A 16,756-nucleotide genomic window follows, 5' to 3' on the forward strand; every position below is an offset into this window, starting at 1 on the left:
TTGGATTGTGATGCGTTAGCGGATCATGATGATGAACTCTCTCTCCAGACTTTATCTGTTAACAGGAAAGTCCTCTTCCTCCTCCTCCTCCTCCTCCTCCTCCTCCTCCTCCTCCCCCTCTCCCGTGTTGTTTCTCAGCCAATCAGAGTGCAGGATTTGCCAGACATGGAATTGGGTCATGGCAGCAGGATGCTGGCTCAGCTCGCTGATCCACGGAGGCGCTGGTGGAGGCGTCCAGATACTAGTGATCTTCTAGAGATGAATGTAAAACGGCAGGTGACTCCAGCCCCCCCCAGGGTGTGTGTGTGTGTGTGTGCGTGTGTGTGTGTGTGCTGATGGGGGAGGGGGAGGAGACACCGGGGCTCATTAACAGCAGCGGTCTGACGGGCGAGTCGAGTCAGGAGACACCACACCACAGGAAGCGTAGAGAGGAGGAGGAGGAGGAGGAGGAGGAGGAGGAGGAGTCGACCTGTACCTGTCCAGGCCAGGAGAGCCAAGGCTGGACAGGAAGCAGAACTCCTCCTTTCTCCGATGTTTGGCACATCCTGTTTAAGGAGACCCTGAAGGAGCAGGAGGAGCAGATACCTCTGGTAGAGGAGAGCTTTAGCAGGAGCAGGAGGAGGAGGAAATGATTTTCAATAGATTCAAATGGAACCAGGTTTTCAGAGGAGCAGGAAGGGCGAGGAGGGGGATGGAGGAAAAGGATGGAGGAGGGGATGGAGGAGACGGAGGAGGGGGATGGAGGAGGGGATGGAGGGGAGGCACACCTTGATTCACGTGAACCCTTAAATCCGTAACTCCAGTCCGGAGGTGATTGGATGCCAGACTGGCTCCATCATTTGTTGCTGGGTAGATTTCTGAGCCGATCACTGCTCTGTCTTCTGCTCAACACTGATTGGATCAGCGTCTGGTTCATCCAGGGCCTGGGGGGTGTCAATCCCCGTCCTGTCCCAGTTCTGGTCTTGACTGAACTTCATGTCCCCTTTCATCTTTGGTCCTGATGCTGTCAGAGAGCTCCGCCCCTTCCTCCTCCCCCATCTTTGGTTCTGTTCTTTTAAATCGGGTCTTCTTCTCCAGGGTTGTAGGTTCCAGAACCTTTACTTGACTTTCCAGGAGCGAGACTGACCCGATATTTATTTTCCTGGAATGCACTGGTCTGTACTGGGTTCTACTGGTCTTTAAAGCATTGTGCTGGTCTGTTCTGGGTTCTACCGGTCTCTAAAGCATTGTGCTGGTCTGTACTGGGTTCTACTGGTCTTTAAAGCATTGTGCTGGTCTGTACTGGGTTCTACTGGTCTTTAAAGCATTGTGCTGGTCTGTTCTGGGTTCTACCGGTCTCTAAAGCATTGTGCTGGTCTGTACTGGGTTCTACTGGTCTTTAAAGCATTGTGCTGGTCTGTTCTGGGTTCTACTGGTCTTTAAAGCATTGTGCTGGTCTGTTCTGGGTTCTACTGGTCTTTAAAGCATTGTGCTGGTCTGTTCTGGGTTCTACTGGTCTTTAAAGCATTGTGCTGGTCTGTACTGGGTTCTACCGGTCTTTAAAGCATTGTGCTGGTCTGTACTGGGTTCTACCGGTCTTTAAAGCATTGTGCTGGTCCGTACTGGGTTCTACCGGTCTTTAAAGCATTGTGCTGGTCTGTACTGGGTTCTACTGGTCTTTAAAGCATTGTGCTGGTCCGTACTGGGTTCTACTGGTCTTTAAAGCATTGTGCTGGTCCGTACTGGGTTCTACTGGTCTTTAAAGCATTGTGCTGGTCTGTTCTGGGTTCTACCGGTCTTTAAAGCATTGTGCTGGTCTGTACTGGGTTCTACCGGTCTTTAAAGCATTGTGCTGGTCTGTACTGGGTTCTACTGGTCTTTAAAGCATTGTGCTGGTCTGTACTAGGTTCTACCGGTCTTTAAAGCATTGTGCTGGTCTGTTCTGGGTTCTACTGGTCTTTAAAGCATTGTGCTGGTCTGTACTAGGTTCTACCGGTCTTTAAAGCATTGTGCTGGTCTGTACTGGGTTCTACCGGTCTTTAAAGCATTGTGCTGGTCTGTACTGGGTTCTACTGGTCTTCGTGAGCTGCTGACAGCAGGATCGATCGCGTCCCAGTCGAGACTCCGCAGACCCTGACCCAGATGGGGATCTCAGTCGTGTGAACCTGGTTTTGGTGCTTGTGTTCCAGGTCTGGTGAAGCTGGGCGTTCACTGCGTCACGTGTCAGAAGGTCGCCGTCAAGATCGTCAACAGAGAGAAGCTGAGCGAGTCCGTGCTCATGAAGGTAAGACGCTGGTTCTGGTCTCCCTCTGATCCTGGGTTAGGGTTAGGGTCCACACCGGACGTGTCTTTTATGTCGGTCGGAGGTGAAAGCAGAACCTTTTGAGGTCCGGATTGACCATCAGATTATCTGAGACGTGTTTCCCCGGCGGTCTGTGAAGGGTCACAAAGGATTCCGAACGTTCCCGTCGGACTCGGGTCAGTTCTTCGGCTTTCTGCTGGAGGTGGTGGCATCGGGGAAAGGATGTGTTCTCTCGTGTGTTAGCGTCATTAGCAGCCGCCGCCGCCGCCGTGTGATAATGGACAGCCTTTCATGCGTCCAGCCGTGGACGAGCTTCCTGCTGGAGACCCGAGTCCTGGTGAGATGAACATCCTGACATTTTCCTGCAGGCATTGGCGCCGCCTCGCCTGACGTCCGGGTGTCACACTGCGGCCAATGGAAGCCAGGCGGATGCTGCTAGCGTTAGCGGCTAGGATGAAGCACGCGCACGTGTTCCTGTTTCACTCACAGATCCTGAGTTTTTAATCCAGACGTGCTTAATTACAATAAATAAACAAACTTCATAAATTACAGCTTCGATTTCGAATCGTCGATCGACTCATTTGTCCCCCGAGGGACGACTTAAAAGGGCGTGGAAGTAGCTTAGCAAAGACACGTGGATCAATAGACGCAGCGTCGACGCAGAACAACAGCGAAGACGCGAATAATTCATGAAGAGCGTCGATTATAAAACGCTGGAGTCGCTGCATCAGTGCTTAGAACCGGGTCGGGGTCCAGCATTTAGCATCTGGATCGTCTTCCTGCTCTGCATCCCGAGGGGGGACCAGCCGAAACCAGGAAGCAAAATGTGGTTCTGGTTCTGGTTCTGGAGCAGCGATTAACTCGGATGCTCTTCCATCATGGTGCTTCATGCATGACGTGATGAAAGCTGATATTTAAATGCCTTTTTAATGACATCAACGCAGCTGGAAACGGGGAGGAGCCTGGAACGGGGCCCCGAGCAGGAGGCCATTCCCAGCGGGCCAGCCCCCCCCCCCCCCCCCTTCTTGATTACTGCACATTAAAGAACCATATTGGTTGTAATCGAGCCCGGTAAATGTCGGCGGTGCTGCTCATGCAGGAAGGACGCGGGTCTGGATGCATGTCTGCCGCCGTCTCAACGTGTCCAGGTCGGGACACGGATGGTTGTGGTCCGAGGGTGAGGATTGGCTGGTGGAGATCTGAAATCAATCGGCTGGATCAGCTGAGGGTCAGTCTGAGTCGATTCTGTCCGGACGTGTGGAAACGGAGCCGAGCTAACGCTGATAGCGCGTCAGCGGCGTCTTCCCGCCTTCTTGTTACCTGTGTTTGATCTGACGGAAGGCGACGCCCCCTCAGGTTGTCTCCGTTTCTGTCCAGGTGGAGCGGGAGATCGCCATCCTGAAGCTCATCGAGCACCCCCATGTTCTAAAGCTGCACGACGTCTACGAAAATAAGAAATACCTGTAAGTACGCTGCCTTGAGCGGTTCTACCTCCGCCGTCATCCTGATAGGCTGACCCTAATCAGGCCCCGCCCCTAGCATGCGGCTCTCATTATTAGTCTGATAGGTATTGGTTTTCTACAGGATCCAGATCAGGAACTTTAGAAGATAAATGTAACTCCCAAATGAATCCATTTCATCTATGAGAAACTTTAATCTAGATCAATCAATCAATCAATCAATCATTGATCACGTTCTGCAGCAGATGGTGCAGGACATGGGCGGATGTTCATCCCGGATGCAGTTCCCTCACACACATCACAATAAACACATTTTAATTTAAAGACGTCTGACAGGCAAACGCTCCGACGGATCCCTCGACCTGCTAATCAATCAGTCCGAGAGGAAGACGAGCTGCGGCCCAGATCGGAGACGTCTGCGGGACGAATGAAGGCAGGGGATCGATAGAACCAAACGCGGCTCGGGTTTCCCAAATGCATCCGCTCTCCATCAGCGAGGTTCCAGGCTGAGCGGGAAAACGGCAGCAAGGACGTAATCCAGGAAAAAAAAAAAAGAGCTCGAACAACCGGAAACAAACAACGTGAACAACGTAGGAGAGCGTCAACAAAGACGAACCGTCGCCTCTAAAGCGCTGCGACATATCCCAAGCAGCGGGACACAAGACGCTAACGGCAGCTAGCAGCAGTTAGCCGCTAACTCAAAGAAGGAGGAGGTCAGACAGGACACAGCGGGATTAGCGGCTACGTAAACCTCACGCCCCTCCCCAGTCACTCCCCTTGGTCATGTGACTCACACCTGAGTCAGGAGGCTAACGTCTGACCAGGCAGGATTATGGATCCTGTGTTCTGGTTAGCTTAGCGGTCCTGCGCCCCACACAGAATACTACTGCTAAAGCATCCTGCTAGCGGTAGCGCTGGTTCTACTTGTCTCAGAGGACTTCTGGCCCCCCGTCCTCTGCAGGTACCTGGTGCTGGAGCACGTGTCCGGAGGCGAGCTGTTCGACTACTTGGTGAAAAAGGGCCGGTTGACGCCCAAAGAGGCCAGGAAGTTCTTCAGACAGATCATCTCAGCGCTGGACTTCTGCCACAGCCACTCCATCTGGTGGGTTTCCTGAGATATCACCATTCAGTGTCTATCGCGTGAGCGAGTGGGCTGGGTTTGGGTGAGTGGGCTGGGTTTAGGTGGGTTGGGCTTAGGCGAGTGGGCTGGGTTTAGGTGGGTGAGTGGGATGGGTTTGGGTGGGTGAGTGGGTTGGGCTTAGGTGGGTGGTTTGGGTGGGTTGGGCTTAGGTGACTGGGCTGGGCTTAGGTGGGTGGGTTGGGTTTAGGGAGGTGGGCTGGGTTTAGGTGGGTGAGTGGGTTGGGCTTAGGTGGGTGGGTTGGGCTGGGTTTGGGTGGGTTGGGCTTAGGTGAGTGGGCTGGGTTTAGGTGAGTGGGCTGGGTTTGGGTGGGTTGGGCTTCGGTGAGTGGGCTGGGCTTAGGTGGGTGGGCTGGGTTTAGGTGAGTGAGTGGGCTGGGCTTAGGTGAGTGGGCTGGGTTTGGGTGCGTGAGTGGGCTGGGTTTAGGTGAGTGGGCTGGGTTTAGGTGGGTGGGCTGGGTTTAGGTGAGTGGGCTGGGTTTAGGTGGGTGGGCTGGGTTTAGGTGGGTGAGTGGGCTGGGTTTAGGTGGGTGGGTTGGGCTTAGGTGGGTGAGTGGGCTGGGTTTAGGTGGGTGGGTTGGGTTTAGGTGAGTGGGCTGGGTTTAGGTGAGTGGGCTGGGTTTAGGTGGGTGGGTGGGCTGGGTTTAGGTGAGTGGGCTGGGTTTAGGTGGGTGGGCTGGGTTTAGGTGGGTGAGTGGGCTGGGTTTAGGTGAGTGGGCTGGGTTTAGGTGGGTGGGCTGGGTTTAGGTGGGTGAGTGGGCTGGGTTTAGGTGAGTGGGCTGGGTTTAGGTGGGTGAGTGGGCTGGGTTTAGGTGGGTGAGTGGGCTGGGTTTAGGTGGGTGGGCTGGGTTTAGGTGGGTGGGTTGGGCTTAGGTGGGTGGGCTGGGTTTAGGTGAGTGGGCTGGGTTTAGGTGAGTGGGCTGGGTTTAGGTGGGTGGGCTGGGTTTAGGTGGGTGAGTGGGCTGGGTTTAGGTGAGTGGGCTGGGTTTAGGTGGGTGGGCTGGGTTTGGTTTGCATTCACTAATGTGACGTGTGATGTAGCAGTAGCAAGGTGAAGTCACTTTGAAGATAGCACCCTGCTAACAGGCTAAATGATGATGTCATATCTGTAGTCCAATAGCAGAGCGCTAACCTGCTGTCTTTTCCTCTTCTGGATGTTCATTCATCAATAACTAGCAGAGATTGATCGGGATCAAGTGATCCTGTGATTCGTTATCTTATCGTAAACACAATCACGTTGGAGGTCGTCCTTCGCGGATCATTACGCTGATCATTAAACGGCTTCTCCGTCTCCAGCTGCTAACGTTCATGCTAAGGATGATTCTGTCCTGTCCTCCAGCCACAGAGATCTAAAGCCTGAGAACTTGTTGCTGGACGAGAAGAACAACATCAGGATAGCAGACTTCGGCATGGCGTCTCTGCAGGTCGGGGACAGTCTGCTGGAGACCAGCTGTGGGTGAGTCGTCCACCTCTAGGAGCTGCTGGTGCTAGCTTAGCATTACGCATGGGAGCTGGTTTATAGGCTGTCATTCGTTTCCGTAGAGACCGCTAGCGAACAGCGGTCTCTAACCGGCGCCCGTCTGCAGCCCGTCGCCGTGCTTTGGGCGGAGGAGTGAGTTTATTCTGCTCCCATGGTTCAGGTGTTCTGGGTGTGGCCTCATCTTCACCCTCCTCTTCCTCCTGCAGTCCTCCACAGCAGAGAGCCAAGTCTGCTGCAGCTAACATTAGCACATCTGCAGCTGACAACACATCTGCAGCTAACAACAACACATCTGCAGCTAACATTAGCGCATCTGCAGCTAACATTAGCACATCTGCAGCTAACATTAGCACATCTGCAGCTAACAACAACACATCTGCAGCTAATATTAGCGCATCTGCAGCTAACATTAGCACATCTGCAGCTAACATTAGCACATCTGCAGCTAACATTAGCACATCTGCAGCTAACAACAACACATCTGCAGCTAACAACAACACATCTGCAGCTAACATTAGCACATCTGCAGCTAACATTAGCGCATCTGCAGCTAACATTAGCACATCTGCAGCTAACAACAACACATCTGCAGCTAACGACAACACATAGGCAGCATTTTATTTCCCAAGATTGCTGATTACATTTTGAGGAGATTCTCGATCTGGTTTTTCCTTTCCTTTTTTCCATTTCTTTTGGGAGGGGGGGGGGGGGTGCTATTAGTGGATGGAACAGCCTCAGATGTGGGGCAGGATATGGGACAGAGGGGGGTAGACCGGAGCCTCGGAGCAGCAGAGCCTTGGTGCGTGATTAATTGAGGAACGTCATCACTGGAGCCGCTTACGTAACGGAAAGCCGCAGCACAATGAACGTGCTGTTTCCAGAGACCCTCGGTGGTGTGATGTCACAGCAGCTGTGTGTGTGTGTGTGTGTGTGTGTTGTGTAACTGTCGCCTCTTTGCCTGTCTTCCAGATCACCTCACTACGCCTGCCCGGAGGTCATCAGGGTAAGAGTTCTCCGTTTCTTCCATGCGGTGATAACCCCCCCCCCCCCCCAAAAAAAAACATGTGTTTGAAAACGACTGCGTGACCTCAGCAGGTGAGGTCGGTCTCACTGAGGTTGTCTCACCTGTGTGTGTCTCCCCAGGGGGAGAAGTATGACGGGAGGAAAGCTGACGCCTGGAGCTGCGGCGTCATCCTGTTCGCACTGCTAGTGGTGAGTGAATGGAACGCACCCCGAAGACCAGCCCCCACCTCTCTGACCTGGTCCAGAGCGGCCCGTTTCAGGCCTGATGATCAGAGTGTTCTGTGGTGATACGGCCCGGTTCCTCAGATGGTTCTGTTTTAACGCCTCACGTTCTTCAACCTGCTCTCCTCCTCCAGGGGGCGCTTCCTTTCGATGACGACAACCTGAGGAATCTTTTGGAGAAAGTAAAGCTGGGCGTCTTCCACATGCCTCACTTCATCCCTCCGGACTGTCAGAACCTCCTGCGTGGCATGATTGAAGTGGACGCCGCCAAGAGGCTGACGGTGAGATGGTTCACGGAGCCCCAGATGGACATGCAGATATGTCGCTGATGCTTTTACATATCTTTGTTTTTATTGTCTGTTAAAGAGTCATTGATGTATTTCTGTTACAGTTAGAGCAGATCCAGAAGCATTCGTGGTACCTGTAAGTAGTCCCAGCCCTCCTGTAGTACTGCATGTACTTTACATAGCGTACAGTTATTCATACTGTCTTACCACAGTCGCACTCATAGCCCATTCATAGTCTGTTCGTAGTTTGTTCATAGTCGGTTCATAGTCGGTTCGTAGTCTGTTCATAGTCGGTTCATAGTCTGTTCATAGCCGTTCATAGCCGTTCATAGTCTGTTCATAGTCTGTTTATAGTCTGTTCGTAGTCGGTTCGTAGTCGGTTCATAGTCTGTTCATAGTCTGTTCATAGTCGGTTCATAGTCTGTTTATAGTCTGTTTATAGTCTGTTTATAGTCTGTTTATAGTCTGTTTATAGTCTGTTCATAGTCTGTTCATAGTCGGTTCATAGTCGGTTCATAGTCGGTTCATAGTCGGTTCATAGTCGGTTCATAGTCTGTTCATAGTCGGTTCATAGTCTGTTCATAGTCTGTTCATAGTCTGTTTATAGTCTGTTTATAGTCTGTTTATAGTCTGTTTATAGTCTGTTTATAGTCTGTTCATAGTCTGTTCATAGTCTGTCGTCTGCCTCCCTCCCTTCAGTAGATTCATGCGTTCATGACGAGGTGTTGAACCTCAGTCTGAGACTCTTTGTCTCGTTGCAGAGCCGGAAAGAACGAGCCCGAGCCCGAGCAGCCGGTCCCGAGGAAGGTGTCCGTCAGGATGCTGGCTGCGGCGGAGGAGATCGACCCCGACGTCCTGGAGAGCATGCACTCCCTGGGCTGCTTCAGAGACAAGGACAAGCTGAGCAAAGACCTGCTGTCTGAGGAGTGAGTGGGGAGGAGGAGCCACGAGACCACGGAGGCACAGGGGAGGCAGATTAAACGGGGTGGAAGGACAGCTTGATATGTCATCGGATGATGGGGCTACCGTCCGCTCAGCTGATGTCTTCTGTCTGCAGCGATAACCAGGAGAAGATGATCTACTTCCTGTTGCTGGACCGTAAGGAGCGGTACCCGAGCCACGAGGACCAGAATCTGCCGCCACGCAGCGAGATTGGTAAGCCAGAACCCTGCAGCGACATTCCCCTTGTGTTAGCGAGTCCGCATGCTAACGTGCTACGTGGCGTTACTTTAAATCTCTCATTGACCTTTGACCCCTGGCCTCGCTCAGCAGACCCTCCCAGGAAGCGCGTGGACTCGCCCATGCTGAGCCGTCACGGTAAGCGGCGCCCGGAGAGGAAGTCCATGGAGGTGTTGAGCGTCACCGATGGAGGGTCCCCCGTCCCGGTGAGACGGGCCATGGACATGGCGGCCCACGGTCAGAGGTAGGAGCTGCACACGCGTCGGTGAGCGTGACGCACGGGCCCGCCAGGAGGGGGCGTGTTATCGATGGTGGTCGTCGCCCGTTAGTGGGTTTAAACCCGGTTCAGTAAAAGCTTGGATTTCACAAACGCTAACGCGTCTTCGTTTCAGAGCCATTTGGTTGTCCTGCTTGGGAGACACTGTCACGTCATTAAACGTCTCATCATCAACCGTCAACCATGGGGTAATCGTTTTTGGGGGGGGGGGGGGCAGGAAGCTGAGCTGGAAGGACGGTTCAGACGCATGTAGGAAAGGATGCCGAGGACAGGAAGAGGAGACGAGGAAGACGAGTGAGGAGGTTCACGGATGCAGATGGGAGGAGGAGGATACGGGAGGCGACCCCCTAACTGGAACGTGGTTCTGCAGACCCGGAGGGAAACCGCTACGAGGCGGTTCCGGTACCCGGGTCGGACGTTTTGTGATTTCTGAGTTGTGTAGATTTAAAAACGCAGCGACATCAGACGGGCCGGTTCTGCTGAGGGGGTTCTGTTCTTTTTTCCAGCACACACTCCTTTTGAAATGTCTCCCTCAGCCCTGGGGGGGGGGTGTCGACTCCCATCGGCTCATTAGGAGCGTTCCTGTTGGACTGACCCGGAATTGGGGGAACCGTTTGCCCACGTATTTACAGCCCGGAGGAAGACGAAGTTCTGGCCCGGCACAGGTGGGACCGCTTCGTCCTGGCCTTGTTACCGAGACGAGACAAGGAGGCAACAATAACGGAGACGGCCGCCAGACGGAGGGAGACAAAAGGAGTCGCGCCTCCTTCGCACGTCTTCAAACAACTTTAATTACGATGCGCCGTTTTCATTTTTCACCTCCAAACAAGACAAATAGTCCACGGGCGATTAAATCCCACCGTCTGCGAACGCATCACGAGAAGCCGAGAACGAAGAGGAGGGGGACGAGCGAAGTTAATGATTCAGAACAAAAAAATGGAAAAGAAGACGCCAGACATCAATTATGTCCGTAACTGCAGTTAGAGGTTTGTCCTCCTGACGCTCTTGTTCTCCGGAGGTTTTAAAGCGGCCGTCTTCTTCTTCTTCTTCTTCTTCTTCTTGTTCTTGTTTTAGGTTTATTTCATGTAAAATAAAACCACACAGAAACATCTTTCCGTTAAATGTTCCATTTCCACGTTTCAGTCTTTTGTCTTTAAACCTTCTGGGATACTGTTTCACCCGTTTCACTCGTGTTCTGAGCGGGCTTTTCAAACCAGAAGCAAAATGGCCACCGTTGAGGTGGCGGCGGCGGCGGATTCGTTTCCCGATGTCCGTCCGTCACTCAGTCGGGTTAACTTTCTGCCGACCTCGGGCCGCAGTCCGTCGGCCATGATGGCGGCGCAGCTTGTGCTGAGATTAGCGACCGTACTGGACGAACGTTAGCGCGTCCTCAGACTGTAAACCATGTGCTAATAGCGCTAAGCTAACATGACCAGCTGGTCTGACGAATGAATCGGAGCCTTCAGTCTGCTGCTGGATTGTTCAGACAGACACGCAAACAGGTTTGGTTGTGTGTGTGTGCGTGTGCGTGTGCGTGTGCCGGTACTGATCAGACTTTGTGTTCGTGCAGATCGCGGTCGATCAGCGGCGCGTGCTCCGGCCTGTCCACCAGTCCTCTCAGCAGTCCCCGGGTAAGTCTCTGTCCTTCTCGTGGTTTCCCATGATGCACCTCAGCGGCTGCCCTCACAGATGCATTCACTCAGCTCGCCATCAGCCCGGGCCGACGGGCCATCCTGAATGAAGGCCAGATCCCGGTCCCGGTCCGAGTCCGGGGGTTCCGAATTCTGAAAGCAGAAGAGGAAAAATGAGGACGTGAACTCGGCGTGTGATCAAATCCAGATTTAACATTAATCTTTAAGGTTCTTTTGTTAATTATCGGCTGTCAGAGACGACTTTATACAAAAAACAGACACTTTGCTCAACCGTCAATGTCCTCAAATAAAAAGCTGGATAAGTAATTATTTCAGCTTCCTGTAGGGGGTGCCTGTGTCTCCGCCCCGCTATGTGAGCGGGACGGAGGACGAGAAGAGTCCAAGCGTAACCGAGACAGAAAGCTGCTGCAGCGACGGCGGGTTGTTCTGTGGTCGCTATCAGCTGTTCTCAAACTAGTCTCATCTTCTTCAGCTGTTCTTAAACTAGTCTCTTCTTTGGGTGTTTTTAACTAGTCTCATCTTCTTCAGGTGTTTTAAACTAGTTTATTCTTCTTCGGGTGTTTTAAACTAGTCTCATCTTCTTCAGGTGTTTTAAACTAGTTTATTCTTCTTCGGGTGTTTTAAACTAGTCTCATCTTCTTCAGGTGTCTTTAACTAGTCTCTTCTTCTTCAGGTGTCTTTAACTAGTCTCTTCTTCTTCAGGTGTCTTTAACTAGTCTCATGCTCTTGTAAGCTCCAGAAAGGTTCGTTGGACTGACGGAATCCGTCCGTCCGTCTTTCGCTTCTTGAATTCAGGGCGTCCCGTCACGGGAAACATAGAATATAAAAAACGATTAAATATCAGACAAAGTTAAAAATACCGACGATCATTTTTAATCTCGGTCTCTATTTTGTTTATTTCTTCATCGCGTGAAGAAAGAACGAGACAGCAGTGACATCACACTGCTCTGACCAATCAGGGATCTGCTCATTCATTCACGGCGTTTTGCATCAGGACTGTGCATGCGCCGAGGCTAAAGCTAAGCCTGTTAGCTTTGCAGCTCCTTCACCTGCTTTCAGTATGAACGCTAACGGCCGCGGCGAGTCAGCCAATCAGAGGACGAGATCAACCACCGTGTGACAGAGATGACATTTTATTTTATTATAGAGACACTATAGGCTCCTGAGTGTGCCTAGCACGTCTGTTACCGTAGGAACCAGGTGGTGGCTTTGGTCCGGCTGTTTGATCTCGGCGCATCCCGACATGCTGCTGCCTCCTGATTGGCCAATCACTCTGCTAATCGCATGTTCTCCTTTCTTTCTTTCTTGCACTCTCACCTCCTCCTGCCTGCTCCACCCATCTGCTGCTCTCCCTTTTTTTTTTTTTTTGTATTTCCTGCTGTGTTTCGTTATCGGAATGAACCTCCTCTGGTCTCTCATTGGCTGACGTCTAATGGTTGCATGAACCAATCGCAGCCCGGCCGCCGGTTTTTCATCCCACCCCAGTCCCCAGATTTTTGTCAGTCCCCCAACTGCAGCCCCACCCACTCCCCAGAGGTCCGCCTTAACGGGGCGGGGCCACGCACACCCAACGCCTACCAGCCAAAGATGGGCTCCCCCCTCATACACCCCCGCACGCAAACCCTCCCCGCCAAGCCCCGAGTGCTGGAGAAGCCCCTGCAGACCACCAGATCCAACCCGCTTCCCAACACGGCCCAGACGCCCCCCACGCCCAAATCCGAGCCCTCGACCCCCAGCCAGCCTCTGGCTCCTTGCATACCCAATAGCCCGCGGGTGAGGCGCCACCCTCCCCTCACCGTCCCCCCCAAACTCTCCATCCCGCTCTCACCTGTTCCTACTTTGTCGCCCCGCCGCCGCCGCCACCTGCACCCTGACCACAACGGCAAATCTGTCCCCGTCATGCAGGTGACCCCCCACCCCTCCCCTAGAGGGAGCCCCCTCCCCACCCCTAAAGGCACCCCGGTGCACACGCCTAAGGACAGCCCCACCGGGACGCCCAGCCCGACGCCGCCGCCCAGCCCCTCCATCGGGGGCATGCCCTGGAGGACACGCCTCAACTCCATCAAGAACAGCTTCCTGGGCTCGCCGCGGTTCCACCGCCGGAAAATGCAAGGTGCGTTTGATCAGGGGTTTCAGCTCAAGGTGGGACGGTCCGTGTCTCCGCCGTGTCTCCATCAAATCAAATCGGACCTCAGATCAGGGCTGACCGGGAACCAGATCGGACCTTAGACCAGATCAGATCTGAGACCAGGGCTGACCGGGGACCTTCACTTGAAAGGGGCCTCTGCTCACAGCTGGTCTTCGTGTCGGGCTGAACCGGACCCTTCACTTGTGACCAGAACCAATGACCTTCGTGATCAGGCTCCGTGTGACCTTTGATCTTTTTACTTCCAGTTCCCACCCAGGAGGACTTGTCCAGTCTCACCCCAGACTCGTCTCCAGAGTGAGTAACTCCCCGGGCGACCGTGACATCATCGGAGCGGACGCCGTCGTGATGTCGCTGCGTCTCTTTTCCGCAGGCTGGCGAAGAAGTCGTGGTTCGGAAACTTCATCAACCTGGAGAAGGAGGAGCAGATCTTCATCGTCGTCAGAGACAGACCCCTGAGCTCCATCAAAGCCGACGTCGTCCACGCCTTCCTCTCCGTGAGTCTCCTCTTCCTCGCTGCTCCCCCCCGTGTGCCCGTGGAGGGGGGGGCGGGGCCTGTCCCGTTTTATCTCAGAACGGGACTTCCGCTTTCTGACCCGCCTCCCAGATTCCCAGCCTGAGCCACAGCGTCGTGTCTCAGACCAGCTTCCGGGCCGAGTACAAGTCGTCGGCCGGTCCCGCGGTCTTCCAGAAGCCGGTCAGGTTCCAGGTGGACATCACCTTCACGGAGAGCACCGGCGCCACCAAGGACAACGGCATCTACTCCGTCACCTTCACGCTGCTCTCAGGTAAACGCATCGCGTGTTCGAACTGAGGAGACAGAAGCCCCTCCCCTTTCACCTGAACCCGTGTCTCCTTCAGGTCCCAGCCGTCGTTTCAAGCGTGTGGTGGAGACGATCCAGACCCAGCTGCTGAGCTCCAACGACCAGCCCGGCGTCCAGCCGCAGATACCCGGTAGGTGTCCCCCCCGTCCCCCCCGTCCCCCCCGTCCCCCCCTCCTCCACGTCCTCACGGCCTCCCCTCCTGGCTTCCCGGCCCCACCCCCCCCAGCGCAGCCATGGCCAGCCTCACCGCGTGCATGCTGCCGCGCACACACAGGGCGAGGACAGCCCTCCGAAGACAAACCGTCCGTTATCACTTAAAAACGAACGCTTGACTGTGATTGGCCGATCAGGCTGCCGATAGATTGTAAACATATGGAAGAAAAGAAGGTGTGAGTGTGTTCTCCAGTCGTGTGTGTGGTCGTTTTGTTTGTTGTTCACGCTCCCTTGTTGTCTGTGGTTATTTACTTGATAATGGCGCCCTCTGGTGGTAAAGCGGCGTAACTACAGCAACCACTGCTGCCCTTTGACCCACATCATCTCCAATGTGAACCGATGACATCACTTCAGTGTGTTGATTATAGTTTGTGTTAAGACTTTGGGCTCAAATAAGCAGGAAGAATTTGGGTGTTAGCTCCGCCTCCAACTATTTTATGCTGTTTATAATGTCAGAATATGTAAGCTCCGCCTCTTTCATTACTTTGCGCTGTTTAAATCATCAACGGTTAATGGCAAAGTGATAATAATAAACAGCTGACAGGAAACGGCCTTTGGTATGCAGGAAACAGTTATTGATAAACAGGAAACAGTTAGTGATAAACAGGAAACAGCTAGTGATAAACAGGAAACAGCTAGTAGTAAACAGGAAATAGTCAATGATGAACAGGAAACAGTTATTGATAAACAGGAAACAGTTATTGGTAAACAGGAAACAGTTTGTGATAAACAGGGAACAGCTAGTAGTAAACAGGAAATAGTCAATGAGGAACAGGAAACAGTCAATGCTGAACAGGAAACAGTTAGTGGTAAACAGGAAATAGTCAATGATGAACAGGAAACGGTCAGTGGTAAACAGGAAACAGTTAATGCTGAACAGGAAACAGTTAGTGGTAAACAGGAAACAGTCAATGATGAACAGGAAACAGTTAGTGGTAAACAGGAAACGGTTAGTGATAAACAGGAAATAGTCAATGATGAACAGGAAACGGTCAGTGGTAAACAGGAAACAGTCAGTGATGAACAGGAAACAGTCAATGATGAACAGGAAACGGTCGGTGGTAAACAGGAAACAGTTAATGGTATACAGTGACGGTGAGTGTACGGTGGAGTCGGCCTTATAGACGGGGATGTAAAGACGTCCCCCCCCCTTCTACTCTGCTTGCTTGTGGTCTTTTTGCTTTTGGGAGCCACTTGTTACTGGGAGGGGACCAAACTGGGAGTCTCAGATTCAGCTCAGAACCAGAACCGTCACACCTGAACCAGTAGAACCAGTCTGGCCCATCGCTGCCACACATGGGAACAGTTATCAGCCAGTGAACCCGCCTCATTGGGTTCACTGGCTGTGTGTCTCTGTGTTCTGGCCTGCCTTTCATGACACCTGCTTCTTGCCATCAGCTTTACTCTAGCGCCACCTGGTGGACTGAATGAACGCAAACGCATGATCTCTAAAGGGTGTCTTTGAGAACCCAGGTTGTTTGTGGGATCTGCATGTCTGAGTGTCGCAACAAGCTCTTCATCTTAGCATCAGCGTCGGTCAGTGAATGTTCAGCTCCTCCGTCTGAGGCTCGTCGATTCTCACTGCTGGCCAGTGAGAATCAGAGCCAGCCACGTTTGGTCTCTCGTTTACTGAGGCCACTATGTAGCCTGCCAGGAAACGGACTGCCCCGAACCTGAATATATCAACTATATTAACACAAGAGACCTACAGGACAGACTTTTGGGACGGACCTACGGGACAGACCTACAGGACAGACCTACAGGACAGACTTTTGGGACGGACCTACGGGACAGACCTACAGGACAGACCTACAGGACAGACCTACAGGACAGACTTTTGGGACGGACCTACGGGACAGACCTACGGGATGGACCTTCAGGATGGGTTTTCATCTCTCAAATCAGTCTGTGTCTGATTTTCAGGCATTTCTGAGGCAGAACTTTGAAAGACCGGACTTTGAGTTTTGAATCCAGCTTGGGAGGAGCTGAACCTTCACTGACGGTGTCTCTTTGCCCATCTGGAGGGGTGCGTTTGTTCTGTGCCGTGATGCTAGATGTCAGCTGACCGATGATGAAGCTCTGGGCCTTGTGGAGGCGGTGGTTCTGACACTGTCCTCTGCTCTCAGACGACCCACAGCGGCCCGCCTGCTGGCCCAGTAAGCCCTCCAAGCGTGGTAAGACCCAGAGTGACCGGGACCCCCCAGCAAAGCACCCTAACTCTGGCTTTTAACACACCCCGCCGAGGCCCTGGGGGCCGTTCACTAAAACGCGTTTGCACTAACGTGAGAGAGCGAGCTGCGAAAAGGAAGAAACACGACAGAACCGAACGCAAATTCACAAAACCGGCTAGCGCTAACGTTTTATTTCAATTACCTGCCGACCATGCTGTCATATTCAGGGTTTTATGTATTTACAAATTATGAGTGTCCGAAGATCGAACCTAGTTTAATGAAAATAGAAGATGAGAAGCAGCAACGTTTCATATTGGCTGAAACGAAAAACATTTGTTTCGACTTCCCAAGAAAATTGGATTGATCAGCCGACCGATTGATCGGATAAAGTCTGGTTCACAAT

At 52.8% G+C, this 16,756-nt stretch overlaps 1 protein-coding gene across 1 annotated transcript in view; it reads left to right on the forward strand.

The window, feature by feature from the left end:
* Nucleotides 1-335: 335 nt before the first annotated feature.
* LOC137895187 (serine/threonine-protein kinase BRSK2-like) overlaps nucleotides 336-16,756 on the forward strand; it is a 24,670-nt gene continuing 8,249 nt past the window's right edge. Inside the window, exons 1-19 of the mRNA XM_068740676.1 lie at nucleotides 336-590; nucleotides 804-810; nucleotides 2,169-2,263; nucleotides 3,659-3,744; nucleotides 4,703-4,843; nucleotides 6,219-6,335; nucleotides 7,329-7,362; nucleotides 7,503-7,571; nucleotides 7,739-7,885; nucleotides 7,996-8,027; nucleotides 8,653-8,817; nucleotides 8,949-9,046; nucleotides 9,164-9,314; nucleotides 10,918-10,978; nucleotides 12,455-13,112; nucleotides 13,394-13,442; nucleotides 13,519-13,642; nucleotides 13,753-13,933; nucleotides 14,007-14,099. Coding sequence (XP_068596777.1) covers nucleotides 336-590; nucleotides 804-810; nucleotides 2,169-2,263; nucleotides 3,659-3,744; nucleotides 4,703-4,843; nucleotides 6,219-6,335; nucleotides 7,329-7,362; nucleotides 7,503-7,571; nucleotides 7,739-7,885; nucleotides 7,996-8,027; nucleotides 8,653-8,817; nucleotides 8,949-9,046; nucleotides 9,164-9,314; nucleotides 10,918-10,978; nucleotides 12,455-13,112; nucleotides 13,394-13,442; nucleotides 13,519-13,642; nucleotides 13,753-13,933; nucleotides 14,007-14,099 — 2,563 coding nt within the window. The remainder of the gene's footprint in view (nucleotides 591-803; nucleotides 811-2,168; nucleotides 2,264-3,658; nucleotides 3,745-4,702; nucleotides 4,844-6,218; nucleotides 6,336-7,328; nucleotides 7,363-7,502; nucleotides 7,572-7,738; nucleotides 7,886-7,995; nucleotides 8,028-8,652; nucleotides 8,818-8,948; nucleotides 9,047-9,163; nucleotides 9,315-10,917; nucleotides 10,979-12,454; nucleotides 13,113-13,393; nucleotides 13,443-13,518; nucleotides 13,643-13,752; nucleotides 13,934-14,006; nucleotides 14,100-16,756) is intronic.

The sequence above is a fragment of the Brachionichthys hirsutus genome, chromosome 1 (assembly GCF_040956055.1).
Source record: "Brachionichthys hirsutus isolate HB-005 chromosome 1, CSIRO-AGI_Bhir_v1, whole genome shotgun sequence".
Classification (NCBI taxonomy): domain Eukaryota; kingdom Metazoa; phylum Chordata; class Actinopteri; order Lophiiformes; family Brachionichthyidae; genus Brachionichthys; species Brachionichthys hirsutus.